Raw genomic sequence first — 19,665 nt, forward strand, 5'->3', positions numbered from 1 at the left:
GGACATATGTGTGGCGTGCGTGTATAAGACGTGTGAAAGCGTGGAGCGAGAACACCGGCCCCCTATTAGCGCGCGTGAGCCGCTCTGGTGCCGAAGAGTCACGGCGGACGTGCGGCTCTCTGCAGCCACACGATACCTGCACAACCCAACACTGCGCAAGACCACTGGTCCGGCCCACTGGGCCCCATTACGGCCGGTTGCCACGGCAATAGTGCAATTACAAGATCCGCAATAGTCGTGACAAAATAGTTGGGAAACGCTCGAGTCCGTCCGTGTCTGTAATTACAGTCAGAACGGCGCTGATGTTATGTTTGAAATGGCCAGTTGTAACATCAGCGCACCAGAGCTGGACTGTTATTGGATCTCGGAGCTTTGGAGAGAGGGACGCTGGTTAGACACCACGCCCCCTGGAGGCCACGCCCCCGGTTGCAGCTCCGCCCAGTCCAGCGGGAACGGCTTAAGATATGGGAGTGGGGCTGCCTCCTAAACCTTGGCCTCTTGACCCTGCCTCCTTGACCCCGCCTCCCTGACCCCGCCTCCATGATGATGGGGCATTTGCGCCTGCCACTTGGGGCTCAGAGGTTTGCTCAGCCTCTGGTCCGCATATGCAGTGAGTAATGGCAGAAAGACACTGTAGCTCAGCCACTTTGAACCTAAAACTGCTTTTATCTTTCAGTCAAGAGCCACTTAAGTATATTTCTACTTCAAATCTGAATGGATTCTCGCTTAGAAGCCATTTTATTGAAGGGCTTTGCTTTGTGTATGAGTGTGTGTTGAGAAAGTAACCAGTGTGTGGCATAGCTTCTTTTTTTGATTTTGATATGCTTCCATAGCAAGACTGTGCAGTGCTGGTCCTGTGATTACATCCCCCTCCGAGACGGCTGTCTCGTTGGGATTACATATGGGTGCGTTTCGGTCCTGTGGTTTGACGTGTGAGTGGTTGTTACTGGGACACTTTGGCAGTGTTGGATGTGAACAACCAGAACAACCGATTCAGTTTCTACCCAACCAAAAATGTACATACACAATCATTCAGCTCTGCAAATCTCACTCAGATCTCAGGCTCCTTTACTTCCTTTTATTCTCTCACACACACACGCAAACACACACACAAACCCCAGAGTCCCCACAGGCCAGTCAATCTAGTGCTGTGTAAACTGTGATTTCTCCTTCACTGTCACTTTTAATAGTGTCAAATAAACTGCACCGTCATCGTGGAGTACGCTGCCCCCTAGTGGAATTTTTTATTACTGTACTGTTTAGCTGGAATAACACAAGAACGCTTCCTGTGCCCGTTAGCCCATCACACAGGATCAGAATGCCTCTCTCCTGCTCTCGTGTCTGTTCCTGTGTGCCATGTCCGCTCATGCTTGTCCCCCTGTCTCCCCTTGTCTCTCCCTGTCTCCCCCTGTCTCTGTCCAACCCCCCGCAGGTCAGACATCTCCGATAAAGTCTCTGAAACCGGTAAGTTCAATTAATTGCTTTAAGTTATGTAATTATAGGACTGTTGGGAATAAACACACGCTAACACATCCTGCAGGGTGTGTATATTTCTTTTGCTGTTATTAGATGGATCTGACAGTATCTGTCGTGGAGACGGGTGATAAACTGTGAATCGCCCTCAGTGCGGGGTTCCATCACCACACTCCTGTGGCGTTATTTGCCAGGCCAGGTCTTTGGGGGGCGGTTCCTCGAAGGTCACCTCCTCTCAGGCTTTTTGGGGGGCGGTTCCTCGAAGGTCACCTCCTCTCAGGCATTTTGGGGGGCGGTTCCTCGAAGGTCACCTCCTCTCAGGCCTTTGGGGGGCGGTTCCTCGAAGGTCACCTCCTCTCAGGCCTTTGGGGGGCGGTTCCTCAAAGGTCACCTCCTCTCAGGCCTTTTGGGGGGCGGTTCCTCGAAGGTCACCTCCTCTCAGGCCTTTTGGGGGGCGGTTCCTCGAAGGTCACCTCCTCTCAGGCCTGTGGGGGGCGGTTCCTCGAAGGTCATCTCCTCTCAGGCCTGTGGGGGCGGTTGGGGGGCTCTGATCATGGCTTCATTATTCTGAGGTGACTGAGGCTGCGGGTGGATTTCCGTTAACGAGGAATGCAGGAAGATAATTTCAGTGACGGTGTACTTGTAGAACTGCTGAGACTGGCCTTTGGTTGGCTACTGGAATGTGACGTGTGTGTGTGTGTGTGTGTGTGTGTGTGTGTGTGTGTGTGTGTGTGTGTGTGTGTGTGTGTGTGTGTGTGTGTGTGTGTGTGTGTGTGTGTGTGTGTGTGTGTGTGCTAGTGTGCCACGGCCGTGCCAATCACCCAGAAGCCTGAAGCGGCTGCTAATGCAGTGAGCGTGGTGAGCACTGAAAGCCTTAATCCGGCCGAACCAATTCCACAGTCACTCCCCTTTCCCCCCAACTTGGTACGTTCCACCTCGCCCAAGCTGGACCCGTCCGAGCTCTACCTCAAGTCAAAGGCCATGCTGGAGAACAAGCGTGAGTCTCACACACACACACACACACACACACACACACACACACACGGTCTCACGCACAAAGTATTAGCTCAAAGTAGTGCACCAAAACTGTCTGACGGTCTCTCACCCACTCTGCTGTCTGCTCAAACCCACAGCTGCTAACACCAAGGACCTGGATGTGTTCATTAAGAGGAACCAGGAGTCTGGGTTTGGTTTCCGAGTTCTGGGTGGAGAAGGACCCGATCAACCAGTGAGTTCCCTCACCATTCCAAACTCCCCGTTCGTATAGTCACGCCATGTAATTACTGCTGCTAATCTCTGAGTGCTTGCAGCAAATGTTGGTGTATTTAAAGCTCGATCCGATCAGGTGTAGCTTCATTAATGTCATGGAAAGTGGAAACATAAAATGTCTGCTGTTCTGCTGACCTACGGGCAAAATGTTAATTTGAAATGTGGCACCTTTCCTCCTCTCTTTCTCTCCCTCTCCATCTCTGTCTCTCTCTCTCTCTCCATCTCTCTCTCTCTTTCTCTCTCTCTCTCCATCTCTCTCTCTCTTTCTCTCTCTCTCTCCATCTCTCTCTAACTCTCGGTCTCCTACTCTCGCACTATCCTTTGTCTCTCTCCCTCTTTCTCCCTCTCTCTACCTCTTGGTCTCTCTCTCTCTCTACCTCTTGTTATCACGCTCTACCTCTGTCTCTCTCTCTCTCCCTCTCTCTCTTTCTCCCTCTCTCCCTCTCTCCACCTCTTCCGTCAGGTCTACATCGGCGCCATCGTTCCTCTGGGGGCGGCGGAGAAGGACGGCCGTCTCCGGGCGGGAGACGAGCTCTTGTGCATCGACGGCGTCCCCGTCAAAGGGAAGTCGCACAAGCAGGTGCTGGAGCTCATGACCAACGCCGCCCGCAACGGCCAGGTCCTGCTGACCGTGCGCCGGAAGCTGGCCTACACCGGTGAGTGTGTGCAACCTGAACATAAAACCCAGCGCTAGATACTCGTGGTGCAGTGCTGGCAGGCCACCAGCAGGTGGGGTCGTTGTGAGCGCCGTCTCTGACAGCCGAGATGGTCTTAACGCTGATGTCCGTAAAGAGACCCGTGAGAACCCTTCCTGCCGTGGACCAGAACACAACTGATTAACTATGAAACGACGGATCAGATTCTGCAGCTCTGCGGATTCTGTAACAACCCGTACTGTGTCAACAAAGCCCAGCTTGGATCCCACAGACGCAGAAGATGAGGACCTTGTGTTGTTGTTTCTTTAGGAAAACCTCTTTACTGAGCTGAGCACAAACAGCTTCATGTCTCAGGTTACATTAGTATTGTTGATTCTAGTTTAGTGCGTAACAGTGAACTTGTTGTAGAAACATAATGTTGTCTTCCCAGATGCACCGAGTGCTGTAGGCTTCATGAATGATGCGTCTGTGTGGTGGCCGGCATTCTCCCATCTCCATACAGATGGTTTCCTGTTCCAGAACGTGCTAACATGTTTCATGCATGAGAAACCCTGAGCCCATGACCTCCGGCGCTCTTAACACAGATGATCTGTTTGTTCTGAAGGTTCTGATGGACGAGAGGAAGACGCTGGTCAATGCTACAACAACCCCACCCAGATCAACGGGGCCCACAGGCCCCCCACCGCCGAGGCTCCCGCACCCCCCCGGCCCGAGCCCTACGACATCACCCTGCAGCGCAAGGAAAACGAAGGCTTCGGCTTCGTCATCCTCACCTCGAAGAACAAGCCGCCCCCTGGAGGTGAGGAAGACACCTTCATCTTCCTCAGCCTGGATCTCCTGCCTCGAACCCTCTCACCTTCTCCCTGTCTCTTCTCTGGTGGTGTTTTCCATCTTACTCCTTCACCTTCTTGTCTGTTTCTCACACACACACACACACACACACACACACACACACACACACACACACACACACACACACACACACACACACACACACTTCTAGCTGTCAAATGACCTTGTTAAGTGTCTTATTACACATGTAACAGCAGCCTTCAGTGAGCGTAACGTAATACAGTAGCTGTAGTTGTGAATTAAGGAGTGCCTCAGGGAGACCCAGCCAGCCCACATCTTTCCGCTGCTTCCGCGGGCAAACCGGTGGTCTGACTCAGCAGCCAAAAATTACACTAATGAAGACAGCAGGGAAGAGGATCCCATCTGGGCATTAATGTGATTATCATTAGCACACTGACTAAACCTGCAGTGTAGACAACTGTGTGTAGAATTATGCAACAAAATGATTTCAAAAATTCAACATTAAATAGCACAAATAATGTAAGTTATTATTTTTACTGTTCCCACTATGACTTCTTCTTTCTCTACTTCTCTTCTTCCTGTATTTTAAACCATGTTTCTTCGGTTAAAGACACACATCTTCAAATAGAACAGTGTTTGTGTTATAGTCTAGTGACGGTCAGCCTGTGAGGAGAACCGAGTTGAAGTTCTCTGTGATTACGCCCGTATTCCCTTCATCTCTCTCCATCTACGCCCGTATTCCCTTCATCTCTCTCCATCTACGCCCGTATTCCCTCCATCTCTCTCCATCTACGCCCGTATTCCCTCCATCTCTCTCTCCATCTACGCCTGTATTCCCTCCATCTCTCATATTGTTCAACATTCAGATGTGTGTGTCATCCTCTGTTTTCTCAGTAATTCCTCACAAGATCGGGCGCATCATAGACGGCAGTCCTACGGACCGCTGTGGGGACCTGAAGGTTGGAGATCGTATCTCTGCTGTGAACGGCCAGTCCATCGTGGAGCTCTCCCACAACGACATCGTGCAGCTGATCAAGCAGGCGGGAACCAGCGTCACCCTCACCGTCCTGCCTGAAGAGGGTGAGCCCTCGCACTCTGGGAAACGTCTCTACAACCTCCCAATACCACCCGCCATAATGCTGGTGGACTTGTGGTGTTCATCATTCCTGTGTGTGTGTGTGTGTGTGTGTGTGTGTATCTCCACTGACCACCCTGTTTGTTCTTCAGAACACAGTGGGCCTCCGTCGGCTACCAGCTCAGCCAAGCAGAGTCCAGCCATGCAGCACAAAGCCACTGGCCAGCAGGGCACCAGCAAGGATGACAGGTACCAGGCCAATGGCCAACCGGCCTGTCAATCACACAGCGCCCGCCTCTCTCCCCGCCCACCCCATGCTCCACAACTGTAGGCTCTTTGTCTCTACTCCAAAATGCTGGGTTTAAATCTAATAACCGCACATGCAGATTACTAGTCTGGCGAGATGTGGCGTCTCCTTCGGGGTGCCCAGATTACCGTACCTACTTATTACATGGCCAGATTACCGTACCTTCTTATTACATGCCCAGATTACCGTACCTTCTTATTACATGGCCAGATTACCGTACCTTCTTATTACATGGCCAGATTACCGTACCTTCTTATTACATGGCCTACAGTGGAGGTGGCGCCAGTCTAGAGTCACACGTGCCAGGTTGGAGTGCCAGGAGCTCACTGCTGCCACCTGATGGAGCTCAGATGGACTGCACCCCTATCACCTCGTCTTGGATGGTTCTGTCTGATGAAGACTCGGGCCTGCCTCAGGTCGTTGAGCAGTTAGACTGGACATTGAGTCAGAACGCAGTTCTCTCTTCCTTGCTCTCTACATACTTCTTCTTGAAGTGGGCGTGTCTTCATCTCTCTCAAGCCTGCCATGATTCAGCTGGATTCTCATCCTGAGATGGGGGACCTTCTGTTTGGAGACACATGGCCACACCACATTCCACTGTGTGGAGTCACTGGCATCCCGTTATAGAGATCCTAGTCTATCCCATTATAGAGAATGTAGAGTCTATGGATATGTGGTGTGCGGCTGCGTGCGGCTACGTGCGGCTGCGTGCAGCTGATGTCTGCACTCGTGTCCTCAGAGACAGGCCAGATAACTCCATGTCACTCAGAGCAGCAGGAAAGTTTTGGTAGTGCCTCGTGGGTGATGGACCCCGGTTTCTATGGTGATCGTTTCTATGGCGATTTTTATAGGAACGGTCTGGAGGCGGAGGAGCGGAAAGAAGGCGTGGCCTGGGTCGAGTACAAGTCCCTCCCCAAGAATGAGATGGCTACGATGATCACCTCAGGCCCAAAGCAGGTGAGACTCCGATGGCCATACTGTGGAGTTTCTACTACTCGAATGCCCAAAACTCTTCATCCCTGAATTCAAACTACTCCAACTTTGACATCAGGACTAGATTGGGACTCTCAGTTGTAAAATGTCAGCAGGGTTGGTACATTGTAACGTGACGGTGTTGTGTGGTACGTGCGTATGAAGGGCTGCTTCCTCGTGGAGCTGGAACGGGGCTCTCGTGGTTTCGGCTTCAGCCTTCGAGGGGGAAAGGAGTACAACATGGGCCTGTTCATCCTGCGCCTGGCCGAGGACGGTCCCGCGCTCCGGGACGGCAGGATACACGTGAGTGGGGGCGGGTGGGCTGTGTCGGAGTGGGCGGGGTTATGTTGGGGAAGGTGGAGGTGTGTTGGGGAATGTGGGGGTGGGTGGGGTGTGTGTGAGTGGGCGGGGTTATGTTGGGGAATGTGGGGGTGGTTTCGGGTAGGCCGGCAACTTCTACACCATCCTGACAGCAGACTGGCACGATGCCATACAGTGTGGTGTGACACAAGAGACTGACGGCTCCTTTGTTCCTCCAGGTGGGCGACCAGATCGTGGAGATCAACGGTGAGCCCACCCAGGGCATCACACACACACGCGCCATTGAGCTGATCCAGGCTGGGGGCACCAAAGTGCTGCTTCTGCTGAGACCTGGACAAGGGCAGATACCTGACCACAGTGAGTAACCATCAGGACATAGAGCATCACAGAGAGTAACCATCAGGACATAGAGCATCACAGAGAGTATCCATCAGGACATAGAGCATCACAGAGAGTATCCATCAGGACATAGAGCATCACAGAGTGTAACCATCAGGACATAGAGCATCACAGAGTGTAACCATCAGGACATAGAGCATCACAGAGAGTAACCATCAGGACATAGAGCATCACAGAGTCACAATTACTGCCCACATGAACAGATTATAATTATATGGGTGACCAAGACAAAATTGTGTATCTGACTACAGTGAATTCCCTTTGGTATACCAGTACCTATTCACAACTTGAATGCACCAGATACCCATCCTTGTGCTATTAACCTTCACAAAAGGGTGTTAATACATTCACACATAGGTAATCTTATTAAAGTCCAAATTTCGTAGGAAGTCTCTCATAATTGAAAAAGAAATTGATAGCAAAACAAACATTAATTTATTTCTGAATTGTGAGTTTGTGTTCTCACAGGGCTGCTGGCATCCAGCTTAATATTTATGCCCTTAAAAGGTGCATTATCACAACAAGGCCCGATGATACAGAACCACTGCCTGACAAACTATGCCAGTGGATTTTGGGGCGTGCGTGCGTGCGTGCGTGCGTGCGTGCGTGCGTGTGTATACACTACAAGCGTTCCCTCATCCCACACCTGCAGGCACTTCGGTCTTCCAGTGTTGTGCGTATGGACGACGGCGTTGTGGGTCTTCCCGTGTTCCTGCGCTCGCCTTTCTCAGTCTGTCACTCTTGCTTTCTGTCTTTATCTGTCTCACTCTTGCCTCTGGTGTTCCCTCCCTCCCTCCCTCTCTCTCTCTCTCTCTCTCTCTCTCTCTCTCTCTCCGTGTTTCTCCTCTGTAGGCCTGAACTCCTCCTCCACCCTGTGCTTCCAAATGAAACCAGAGCATCACTAAAGACTTCTCTTGGTCTGTCCCTAATAGTCTTGGTAAACCTCTCTCTCTCTTTCTCTCTCTCTCTTCTCAGCACATCTCTCCTGGTTCTCATAGCTGCTCTTTGATATCTCCTCTCCCTTCATCACAAGCAGAGATCCGCCTCTCAACAGAGCGATAGACACTGATGTGTAATACCTTCACACAGCTCACCAGCATGCTTCCCATAAACAGAGACTGTATCTTGCACGGTGTACAGTCGCTTGACTAATTATTGAAATTGCTTGATAATTCATCCATGGATATAACAACAGCCAGCCTATTACATTGAGTTGCTGTGACTAAACGACATTTCACCAGTGCGTTACTTCGACTGCTGTAAGGCAGAGGTGATTTCTTTCTAATCTTTTTTTTTATTTGCCTTTTGTCTTCTGGGGTGCAGACCTGCTTGCACCGTGAGTAAAACAGAATGGATTCTGTAATCTCTCAGAAACGCAAGCCTGGTTCTGTGCCACCGTGTTCGGTCCCTGTCTCACTCTGACTCTTTTTATTTATTTATTTATTTTTATTTTTTGTTCTGTTACCTCTAGCTGAAGTCTTATCAGTCCTGAGTGGAAATAGACTTGTCAGTGTTGGGCTAAGATGCTCTCCTGCACTAAACTTAGGGCCAAAAACCTAGTAGGATATTCACCAAGAACCATTTAATTCATAATTTGGTTAAGAAAGTCCATAAATTGGACTAAGATTTAAGGAAATCTTAGGAAATCTAAGGAAAATGTGTAAATACGATTGTTTATTCAAGAAAGACCTCGTATGTGTGCTCTAGTACATTTGAACACTCCACATGTGTTTCAGACATCAAGGAGAAGGCGACAGGCCCGTCCGCACACTTTTCCAGACCCGCTGCACCCGATGAGCCATCGACACCAGCACCTCTGCCTTCCGCCTCCTTCTCTTCCTTCGAGGGTCCCCACCCTCCCGCCTGGACCCCGGCCCCCGAGGACCTCCCCTCCCCCGTCTCCGCCCCCTCCCGCGGGCAACACGCCCAGCCTCGAGACCCTCGACTCCAGCCGCGGAAAAGCGACTCCGGGGACGACCCCTCCAGCCCCTGGAGGGGGGACGCCCAGCGCCAGGAGGTGAGGGAGCGCTCCCGCAGCCCCAAGAAGGAGAAGAAGACCCCTGTGAGTCCAAAGGGCAAGAACACGCACTCCAGCATGCAGAGCCTGGACGTGCACGCGGAGAAAAACCCCCAGGGGCAGCGGGAGAGGGAGAGCCGCTCGGCGAGCCCCAGGAAGGGCTCCGGGAAGGGGCAGGAGACGGGGGCCAGGCAGCCGGCCAGGGCACACGAGGAACATCACTGGCAGGTTGAAGGGCGCAGAGCTGGAGCGACGAGAGAGAGAAAGCACAGGGACGAAGACGTCGACCTCCGACAGGACAGAGAGACCGGGGAGACCAAGAACGAGGCGGTTCGTCGGGCGCAGAGAGAGGCGCCGGCCCCCTGGTCTCACGCGCCGACGGAGACGGAGACGCAGGCCGGCTCGCTGAAACCCAAGACTCGGCGAGAGAGAGACGGAGAAGGCTCGGAGTGGGAGGGGAAGGAGGGCGGGACCAAATGGGTGGTGGACGAGGACAAGGAGATGGGGACGAGGGGGTTCGGCAGCGTCCCCCCAGAGACCAGGAACGGGAACTCCAAGAAGACCCCCATAACCCCTGGTCCGTGGAAGGTGCCCAGTTCTGCTAAGATCCAGTCTCAGGTGGAAGGGGTCTGAGTCAGCGAGGCAGAGGAGGCCGGTGAGGCGGGACACCGAAGGCGGGACACCGAGGCAGAATGTGGTCAAACGACGATCGCGCTGAATCACTGTGTATATGATGCTTAATTCACATGACGTTTACAGCATGGTGTATGTCCACAGACATTGAGACAGGACGTTTGTGGTATTTGGTGTCCTGAAGGACAGTGTCCTCATCAAGGGCAGGTGCATATGTCCTCGGTAAGACATCGCAGTCCTGTAATGTGCCAATCAACTTTCTGCTTGAAAGGCTCGTCACCAAACCCAGTGCTCCTGTGAAACCCTGCAAGGTGTGAAATTTAGATGCTTTCAGCTTTCCGGAAGTGTGAAGGAATGTTTTTTTTCTTTTCTGTCATTGCTGTTGATTTTGTTCTTGTTTCAGTAAGATTGTTTCAGACCCGTACTGAATAATCAGTACGATTATTCAGAAATGTGTATTCAGTACCTTGTTTCACCCATGTTGAGTTGCTGCATGTCCGGGCCACGTGAACTCTGTGCAGTCTGTTTAATCATTTGAAGGCCAGTTTAACCAGTTGCTAATATGGTTAGCCAATAATGGAAGTTAATGTTGGCATCACTAGCTTCGTTCAGTTAGCATGGCCTGATTGAGCCGTCCATTGAGAGCTAGTCCAAACAGGTAACCAGGGCGTGCACACACACAGTATTTAGCCTGAGCGTTAGTTACCAGCTTTGCAAAGTATTTAGATCTTTTTCCAAAGTTTGATACAGTTCCACCTTTAATTGACCAGACACTTGTGCTTTAGTATATTGTTTACTATGCGTGTTTATGAAGAAGCCTGTGTAATTTATTCAAATGTAAAGAGATATATCAACATTTGCAATCCTATATGAACATTGTGGTTGAGCTCGGACTCTGAAGAACTTGTTCTGTGCCCTGATTGCTCACGCTGTGTACCACGTCTAAGGGATTACTTGTTTCATATTGCTGTAGCTTTTACAATTAGATTTTGTGGATCATATAGCATGATTTGTGTGTCAACACTTGGACTCAACGCTTTGTCATATCATTAAGATAAAATTGTATTTGGGAGGAAATCATATTTTTTCATACAATCTAACTGATATATTTTGTCCTGATTCTTTCTAACTTGGAAAGAAGTCTTTCTAACACTAATGACTCTGTTTTTTTGTAATGCAATACTAACTTGATCTTGTTGAATAGCTGTATCTAAAACAAGAACAATTAATCTTTACACAAGGTCTATGCTTGTTTAAAAGCTCAAATGTAATGTAAGAAAATGGTTTAATTTAAACCCATGTAGCACATCAAATGTAGCTCATTTGAGTGTCCGTCTATGTGGACTGTGAAATGTGGCCCAGACTACATTCCCGTGTGTGTGCGTGTGCGTGTGCGTGTGCGTGTGCGTGTGTGTGTGCGTGTGTGTGTGCGTGTGTGTGTGCGTGTGTGTGTGTGTGTGTGTAAAATGCCCTCTAAAATATGGTTGATGTTATCACAAACATATCAAAATGTAAACAGTAGTCTGCAGCTTTTTGAGTCCGAGTCATTGTGATTCTCATTATGTGCATAATATTATGCACTTTTTTTTCTTTTCAAAAGAAAGAAGTAGAATAAGTGGCAGCTTTGATATTTGTCCAACTGATTTAGTGTTTTGTGAAACATAACTGTGTAATTCATGTTACAATTAGTTGATCAGTTGCTATAAAAATAATGCAAATTTCCGAATATTTGAAAATGACTCTTGATTAAATATGCGAGACCTTTATGGACTACTGACATGACCTTACTGAGTTTGTTCAGTTCCTGTGGTTCTGTGCGTCTTGAATCTCATGTACATGAAACCGTGGCCTTGCTTTGCTTTATCTTACAGAAAAATAGCTTTTCACTCTCTACATCACAGTAGTTGTAAATGTTTATAAAATGTACAGCATCTGTATAAATACTTCATTAAACAAATCTGTAAATCACTCCATTATTTTTTTAAATAATTAAAAGATGAGTATATAAATATATATTAAAATATATATATATATGAAGTGGTGAAAGAAATTAATATGGTCATGACATTCTGTTCATGCACTGATGAATAAAGTTTTACCTAAAATAATTTTATTGCATTCTGGTTTTTATTAGGTCTGGTTGCTATGGTGCTTCTGAATTTATTAATTAATTTATTTATTTATGATGATCACACACATTTTCACAATTTTGTCCTTAATAAAAAATACTTAGTAACTCGCGCTATATTTTCTTGCGCTTAGGTGCTCGCCTAGATATGTTCTCACGTGCAGTGTGGTTTATTGTACACACTGAGCCTTTTCCGCAGAAAGAACCGCCCAGACTATATAGTTACACAATTACGTCAGCTTCTGGACAAGGCGCGTGCAGTCGCGCACGCATCCCCAGAAACACGTCAGCCGCGAGAACTACAACCCCCAGAAAGCGATTGGCCGCACGCATGCGCATTTCGGGCGTCGAGACGAAAAACTACAAATAAGCGGCCCGTGATAGGACGCGCGGTTTAGGACTACACATCCCAGCGAGCACGAACCACAGATGACATGCGCAGTTCACTTTTCAAAGGCTTTTTAAATTTACGTGCAAAATGGCTGCGCAGGTTGATTTGGTGCGCGTCAAAGTGGAAGAAAAGATCCGGGACAGCCTCGACAAAGCGACCAAAGAGAAGAAAAAGAAGAAAAAACGAGAGTATTCGCCGTCCGCGGACAAACACCAGCGGCCGGAGAAGGAGGCGAAGAAACTGAAGCTCCATCACCAGCAGCAGCAACATGCCCAACCACGACCACAGCAGATGTTCAGCAGTAAGGAGCAGGCGCCCCTGCAGCACCTCCACCCCGGTCCCAAGAAGGGGGTCGCCCTCGTCTGGCCCCCGCGGAAGGGCCCCCAGGTCCCCCCGAACAAGGCGGTGGGCTCCGTGGTGCCGCCCGCTCCCCTCTTCACCTTCACGCCGCTCAAAGTGGCTAAGGCCAAGAACCGCGGAACCGAGGAGAAGCGCCTGGAGAAGGAGACCAAGCTCCAGCCCAAGAAGGAGAACGCGGAGGCCAACGTGAAGGTGGCGGAGTGCAAGAGGAAGAAAGGTAACTTGTCTTCATTTCTTTTTCAGGGATATTTGCTTTGTAAAGTAACAACAATTGACAAAACCTCGGGAGAAGGATGAAGTGCCTTCATGAAAGTGTCAGTGCCACCACGTTGGGCTCCTGTGAAGACCCTGTTGATGTGTTTATATGTTTCACATCTGCTCTGTTGACTCTGTCGACTGTGATTTGACTTTTTTCCAGAGGCCCTTAATGAGAATGGGAAAACCTGCATGCTGGAGGAATACCTGCTGAAGAAGAAGAAGAGGAAGAAGAAGCATCGGGAAGACGAGCGAGGCAAACGTCTGCGCATGTACAACAAGGAGGTGCAGACGGTGTGCGCGGGACTGACCGGGGACTGCCCGCCGGCCGACGGGGACCCCGCCGCGCTCGCCTACGCGAAGGACGAGAAGCTGTGCCAGGCGGGGCCGGGCCCGGACGAGTACCGCACGCCCCGGGGCGTCCAGACGCCCTTCCTCTCCCACCACGACCACTCCATCCGCAGCTCCTGTCTGCACACGGCCTCCCGCTTCGGACGCCTGATCCACGAAGAGTGGCAGCCCAACGGCGGAGCGGCCGTCCTGCACGCCTACGCCGACGAGATCTCGCTGCTGAGGCCCGCCGACGCCGAGCGCTTCGCCCGCGAGTTCCTGGACCTGGCCTTCCAGGAGACCAGCAAGGGGGCGGCACGCTACGCGCTCTCCGTGGTCCACGGCGCCGCCGCCTACCTGCCCGACTTCCTCGACTACTTCGCCTTCAACTTCCCAAACACGCCAGTCAAGATGGAGATCCTCGGTAAGAAGGACATCGAGACCACCACCATCGCCAGCTTTCACTCCCAGGTGAGACGTGAAGTTCTGCGTACGCAGTGTTATCTCAGCAGGGTTCTTCCGGGATCTGTTAAGGATCCCGGTGAAAAGAGCTGAAGCCCCTTGACGTGCCGACTGCAAAACTTTTTCACAAAGTAATGAGATGCACTTCAGAATCCAAGGAGCGCTCGGTAGCCTCGGGCAGTGCATTTCCATGGAGATGACCTCATTCAGGCGGTGTGACAGTTTAAACCGCGTGAACAGGAAGCCAGGAGAGATTTTACACCTGTCAAGTGGAACATTCTTACCCTGCTCACAGCCGTCGCAGCGGGGGCCTTTATTATTTACACAAGCCCAGCGTCTATTGTGTGCCACGGTCCAAAGTACGTTAACCGTCCACGGAAGAGGCAGGCGGCAGGTACTGGACTGGCCTCGTCCGCCTGGGGTCACAGAGAGAGGCTTTTAACTTGTGGTGTGTCAGAACGCCCTCCCTGGGCTGGACGATCATGCGTTAACGAGACCACTGCAGTGGAGCTCTGATAGCGGGCGATGCTGCCAACTGATTCTGACGGCTGTTCTGTGCCTTGCGAGCTTTCGCTGTGGCTTCTGGGTACTTTCTATACTGAGAAAAATACCCAAGGGTTTTTGAAAAGGCAATTAATAATTTCAGCAAAATATGAATTCCAAACAACTCCTACATATCTAATCCGAGTCTAATTTGGTTGTAGTAATTAAAGGTTGGCCATGTTTGCTAGGCGTTATTATAATGCAGAGGAATTTAAAGAAAACCTTACACATTTTTAATAAGACATCTGTTATGGGTTTGTGGCGGCGTACAGAATGAATTGCCGTGTTGTAGTAAGATGTGAAGGTAGCGTGGGCCGTGGGATGGAGACGTTGGTGGAGCTGCAGATGGTGACGGTGTACTGAAGGTGCGTGTGGTTCGCAGGTGAGCCGGACGTACTGCTCGGGGACGTACCGGGCTGGCCCCATGAGACAGATCAGCCTGGTGGGGGCTGTGGACGAGGAGGTGGGCGACTACTTCCCCGAGTTCTTGGACATGCTGGAGGAGTCTCCGTTCCTCAAGGTTGGCACTGTGACGCGTGTTCAGATCGGCGTGGCGCCGGGGTTTGTGGGTTGGACCCTCCTCCGCTGTGAGTCCTGAGCTGTGTGTGTGTGCGCAGATGACCCTGCCGTGGGGGACCCTGTCCAGCCTGAAGATGGACTGCCGCTCGCAGAGTGACGACGGGCCCATAATGTGGGTGAGGCCGGGGGAGCAGATGGTGCCCACAGCCGACATGCCCAAATCTCCCTTCAAGAGGCGCAGGTACCCCCCCCCCCCCCCCCCCCTTTACCTGCTTTGTCTTTCAGCCCATGTTTAGTCTAGCTCGGTTTGCAAACGTGTGGATGTAGAGCAGGTCGGGTGGCCCTGCTATTCCAGGAGGTTCACGGTTCAGGTTTGTTTTCCCTGCGCTGATGCGCGCGATGCGATCGCCTCCATCTGGCGCGCGGGTTCAACGGTGAATTGGTCTGTGGCTCCGCTCTGAAGACGCTCTGCTGCGTCCGCAGGTCCATGAACGAGATCAAGAACCTGCACTACCTGCCGCGCACCAGCGAGCCGCGCGAGGTTCTGTTCGAGGACCGCACCAGGGCGCACGCCGACCACGTGGGCCAGAGCTTCGACTGGCAGAGCACTGCAGCCGTGGGCGTCCTCAAGGCCGTGCAGTTTGGGGAGTGGTGAGTGCTCACACACACACACACACACACACACACACACACGCGTGCGGGGTCGAAAGGGCTGTTAGCTAAACTAGCCGACCTCCGACCACTTTTTTCTTTCGCGCCCGCAGGAGCGACCGGCCGAGGATAACCAAAGACGCGGTGTGCTTTCACGCAGAGGACTTCAACGACGTGGTGCAGAGGCTTCAGCTCGACCTGTACGAGCCCCCCGTGTCGCAGGTAAGTGCAGCGTTCCACTTCCTTCCCATTAGATTCGTAGAGGGACCGGTCCAAACCAAATTGGGTCGCAGGGGAGGCCACATTGCGTTAATCTTGCCACCCCTTCCATGCTTGCATGAGTTTTGTGAACTGCTTTGGGTTCGTAATGTTCTCCTTGCTACAGTCGGTTCAGCTGCTCTTTTTATGCCATCGTGGTTTTCTGTCACGAAACTGTTGTTGTTACAGGACAAGTTCCTCATAGAGCCTTTTTTCACCCGTCTAAAGAGGTCGGGCGATTCGAGAAGGGATCCTCTTTCATTTCTTCATATCAAAATACATGTTTCCTTCATACACCCTTTCCTAGTGGATCTGGGATGTGCAGGATGGCAGTAATGAGATAATGGGCCCGGTGTTGGGTTTACTGTGCATGCTGGTTTATGTGCTCACGATCAAACAGCAGTTATAGTACATGCGAGCGTGCCGCTCTGTCTGTGCAGTGTGTCCAGTGGGTGGACGACGCCAAGCTGAACCAGCTACGGCGTGAAGGGATCCGTTATGTTCGTGTGAACCTGTGCGACGACGACATCTACTTCATCCCCCGCAACGTCATCCACCAGTTCAAGACGGTGTCGGCCGTCTGCAGCCTGGCCTGGCACATCCGCTTACAGCGGTACCACCGCAAAGAGGAGGAGGAGGAGGAGGAGGAAGACCGGGCCAAGCCCGCCCAGGCCAGCCCAGCTCCTACCACCTCTCCGGCCAGCGCCGAGGCCCTCTTCCAGAGGCAGGACGCCACGCCGGCCTCCGCGCCCCGGCCGGCTCCCCCTCGGCCGGCCACGTGCGCCCACGCGCCCCCTGGCTCCGCGTGTCGTGACGGGCCCCCCCTCCCGGGCTCGTGCTCTCTGGCGTCCGCTGCCCCAGAGCCGGCACTCCCTCAGGCCTCCCTCGGACCCAACGCGGCACTCGACAGTGTCCAGTGCAGGCCCGAATGACAACCCCCACCCACAAACCCCGCCCTCCCGAACCAGCCCCTCAACAGCCGGGATCAGATTTATTTATCAACTTTGACTGACATTCCAGTAAGGGATTTGGACTGTCACAAAAGCATATTGGGACTCCATGTAAATTTATGAAGACTATATATTTTTTTTTCTTTTTAACATTTCGGTTAAGAAAAGAAACCCCATAAAGTACTTTCTTAAGTTTTCCTCAGCCAAAGTATTTAATTTTAATAATATTTTTTGCTGACTACTCGGTATTGCTATGTGTTTATATCTGAAATGGTGATCTCTCAAGAGGAAGCTCCCTGTCATATCCCAAACTGCATCATGGAGATAAGATAATTGTTTGTTTTTATTTAAAAGTGCCTGTCGCAAGTGGAAAACAGCAATCATGTTTCAAAAGAAGAAAATGTTTTTTTTTTTTTTTTCCATGGTCCTCGGGGTCTTCGGGATCTGTTTCGAGTACGTTCACGCCAGCCTAGAGAACTGCTATCAGCTGAAAGTGAGTCCTTTCTTCATTCATGAGCGGGATTGCTTCACACTGTTTGGTTTTGTGCTGTTTGGCTTCAAAAGCTTATTATTTTCAAACTGTTTTCAGAACGAGTAATAAACACGCAGCTGTTCTCAAAGCTCAAAGCTTTTCAAACCTGAAAATCTCTTGTCTAAGTGTGCGGGGCGTGCAGGACGTGCGGGACGTAGGACACAGTGTGAGCAAGCACGGGGCTCCTCGCAACACACCGGGGCAGCTGGGTAATCTGGACTATCTCTGTCGTCAGTGATGTGAGTCTAGATTCCTTCTCAGGGTCGTCGGGAGGAGACGCTTGTGCTGTAAGCTTTGTGTTTAATCCAGGAAGCTCTGGCTTGATCTGCTGAAACTCCCAGACCAGGTGTTGTAGCAGGACAGAAATCAGAACATATAACCAAGCAGGTACACCAGTGAACGCTTCCTTTGAATTTGACCTATTTCCAGATACTGGCACTCGGGTGTGTGTGTGTGTGTGTGTGTGTGTGTGTGTGTGTGTGTGTGTGTGTGTGTGTGGGTGTGGGTGTGGGTGTGGGTGTGGGTGTGGGTAACTTTGTTGGTCTGTGAAGCTTCTTGGTTTCCACCCAGACTTTGAATTCCAGCTGTTTTGTGTGCGCTGGCACGGTTGGTATTTCTTAGCAGAGTTGAAGTCAAACCCAGCTGCTGTCATGGATTAAACGCCTCCCTCGGTGAGAATGAGACAACTATAGCGCAGAGCACTTCTGACACACCAACAACACACACTGGTGCACTGGTACTCCTGAACTTACTATGCGAGCACTTCCCCACAGTTAAACTGTTGTTTTATTAACTGGACTTTTAGGTTAAAGGGCATTTTGTTCTGCTGTCCGGTAAAGTTAGGGCTTAAACTCTCGTGTCCTTTTGATTGTTTTGATCTACCTGCTGAAGAGGCACTTATTTAGCACTGTCCTAAACCGACCTGGGGGTCGACACCTTGTAGCTGTGTGTATAGGACCTGATGTGAGCCGGCTTGGCTTTTGACATGTTTTGAAAACCATCCAATATGATCAAAGGAAATTTATACGACATGGTTGGTCTTTGCTGAGCGAGATTTTAATAAATGTTCTAATCATGTGTGCTCTAAACCGATGACTTCATCTGGTATTCCCCTTTGGACTGTTTAACATTGTGTGTTCTCAAACGTTGCTAGTAATTAAAGGCGCGCATTTCTAGGGCCGTGCTATTTAAGATGGTAGTGTCAAAGTTCGGTTTAGTCGGTGTTGTTTTTTGTAAAGTTATGTGTCTTCATGGTTTTTGCATGTCCATATGACATTCTTAAAGCATTTGTAATGGGAATATTTATTCATGCAGAAACAGCTTTGTGGCCATGATTCGCCCCGGTTTCCTAACACTGCCTCCCAGTGCCGGCCGCACGCGCTGGGCCTGCACTCTGATTCTTGTGAACACCAGCGTGAGCACGAGCAGCTTCAACACACTGCACCGGGCCCTCGTGCAGGTCCGGGGGGGGGGGGGGGTTTCTTCTTCCAGTGCACACCTCGGTTGTGACACAGCTGCACAGAGTCTAGCAATAATTAACGTGCACTATTTACCATTTGGGTCGAGCTCAGTAAACCAGTACCGAGCGTCTTTAGCAAAAGTTGCAAAACGTCACTTGCAACTTTTGAACATCGCAAAGAGGACTATGGACAAATAACGACAACAGAATTGTTGGCTGTTTAAAATGAACAGAAATACAAAAAACAAAAGTGCAATCTACATCTCTCTTCCAACCCCCCCCCCCCGGCGTTTGAACCATTTAAAACGTGCCCAGTGACGAGGTCATTACAGACCCGTGCTTGTCTGGGATTACAGACTGGATTAGAGCGCGGAGTCTAAGATAACGTTTAGATTATATCCCCACGGGCACAAGGCTGCATGTCTGCAACATGTAGGCGTTTCTGGGTGTAATCTCTACCGTGAGTGTGTGTCAGCAGGCCCGTTCCAACGGGTCCTCCCCACAGACTCGTTCAGCACTTAAAACGGAAAATCATATCACGTAGAAGCGTTTTGACACACGCCGTTCTGTGTTGGTTTCGATTCCTGGCAGCTCCTTCCTTTTTCGTCATTGTTGATCAAGGTTATTTAATGTTTTTGACTGTTCTTTGTACTATAGGAAAACCTGTTTGAGAATGGAGGCATGTTTCCTGTGAGTCTGACTCTGTCATTCATCACTGTTCTTCATGTTTGTATTAACAGGTCTCCATTTATCTGATTTTTTAAGGACTTGCTAATGGCCCATTATGAACAGAAGTCTTCTTTTCTTTGTAAATAATAAGTGATATTTAATAGAACTGTTATGTGGATACTGATCATGTGTATAAAAAACATACAATGGAATGCATAGACCT

General features: G+C 50.5%; 2 protein-coding genes across 5 annotated transcripts in view; both read left to right on the forward strand.

The window, feature by feature from the left end:
* Positions 1-12,008, forward strand: part of magi3a (membrane associated guanylate kinase, WW and PDZ domain containing 3a) — a 95,684-nt gene extending 83,676 nt beyond the window's left edge. For 2 of the 3 annotated variants that reach the window (XM_076984021.1, XM_076984020.1), the window contains exons 11-21: positions 1,433-1,464; positions 2,272-2,470; positions 2,607-2,701; positions 3,206-3,398; positions 4,003-4,197; positions 5,106-5,291; positions 5,439-5,535; positions 6,445-6,550; positions 6,731-6,868; positions 7,105-7,243; positions 9,022-12,008. In XM_076984021.1, the coding sequence (XP_076840136.1) occupies positions 1,433-1,464; positions 2,272-2,470; positions 2,607-2,701; positions 3,206-3,398; positions 4,003-4,197; positions 5,106-5,291; positions 5,439-5,535; positions 6,445-6,550; positions 6,731-6,868; positions 7,105-7,243; positions 9,022-9,935 (2,294 nt within the window). In that variant the 3' untranslated portion in view covers positions 9,936-12,008. Of the gene's footprint in view, positions 1-1,432; positions 1,465-2,271; positions 2,471-2,606; positions 2,702-3,205; positions 3,399-4,002; positions 4,198-5,105; positions 5,292-5,438; positions 5,536-6,444; positions 6,551-6,730; positions 6,869-7,104; positions 7,244-8,137; positions 8,995-9,021 lie in introns of those variants that run through there. The other variant, XM_076984022.1, reaches the window with a different exon arrangement.
* Positions 12,009-12,520: 512 nt separating this feature from the next.
* rsbn1 (round spermatid basic protein 1) lies at positions 12,521-19,444 on the forward strand. Of its 2 annotated transcripts, XR_013122747.1 has the most exons (8): positions 12,527-13,031; positions 13,233-13,870; positions 14,787-14,924; positions 15,022-15,164; positions 15,407-15,574; positions 15,688-15,796; positions 16,273-17,275; positions 17,372-19,444. XR_013122747.1 is itself a non-coding variant. In XM_076984025.1 (7 exons), exons 1-7 carry the CDS (start codon positions 12,542-12,544, stop codon positions 16,762-16,764), a joined length of 2,178 nt encoding a protein of 725 aa, XP_076840140.1. In that variant the 5' UTR covers positions 12,521-12,541; the 3' UTR covers positions 16,765-19,444. The 2 variants fall into 2 exon arrangements, 1 of the variants encoding a protein (XP_076840140.1); XM_076984025.1 differs by having other exon boundaries at positions 12,521-13,031; positions 16,273-19,444.
* Positions 19,445-19,665: the final 221 nt, after the last annotated feature.

This window comes from Brachyhypopomus gauderio, chromosome 21 (genome assembly GCF_052324685.1).
Source record: "Brachyhypopomus gauderio isolate BG-103 chromosome 21, BGAUD_0.2, whole genome shotgun sequence".
Lineage (NCBI taxonomy): Eukaryota > Metazoa > Chordata > Actinopteri > Gymnotiformes > Hypopomidae > Brachyhypopomus > Brachyhypopomus gauderio.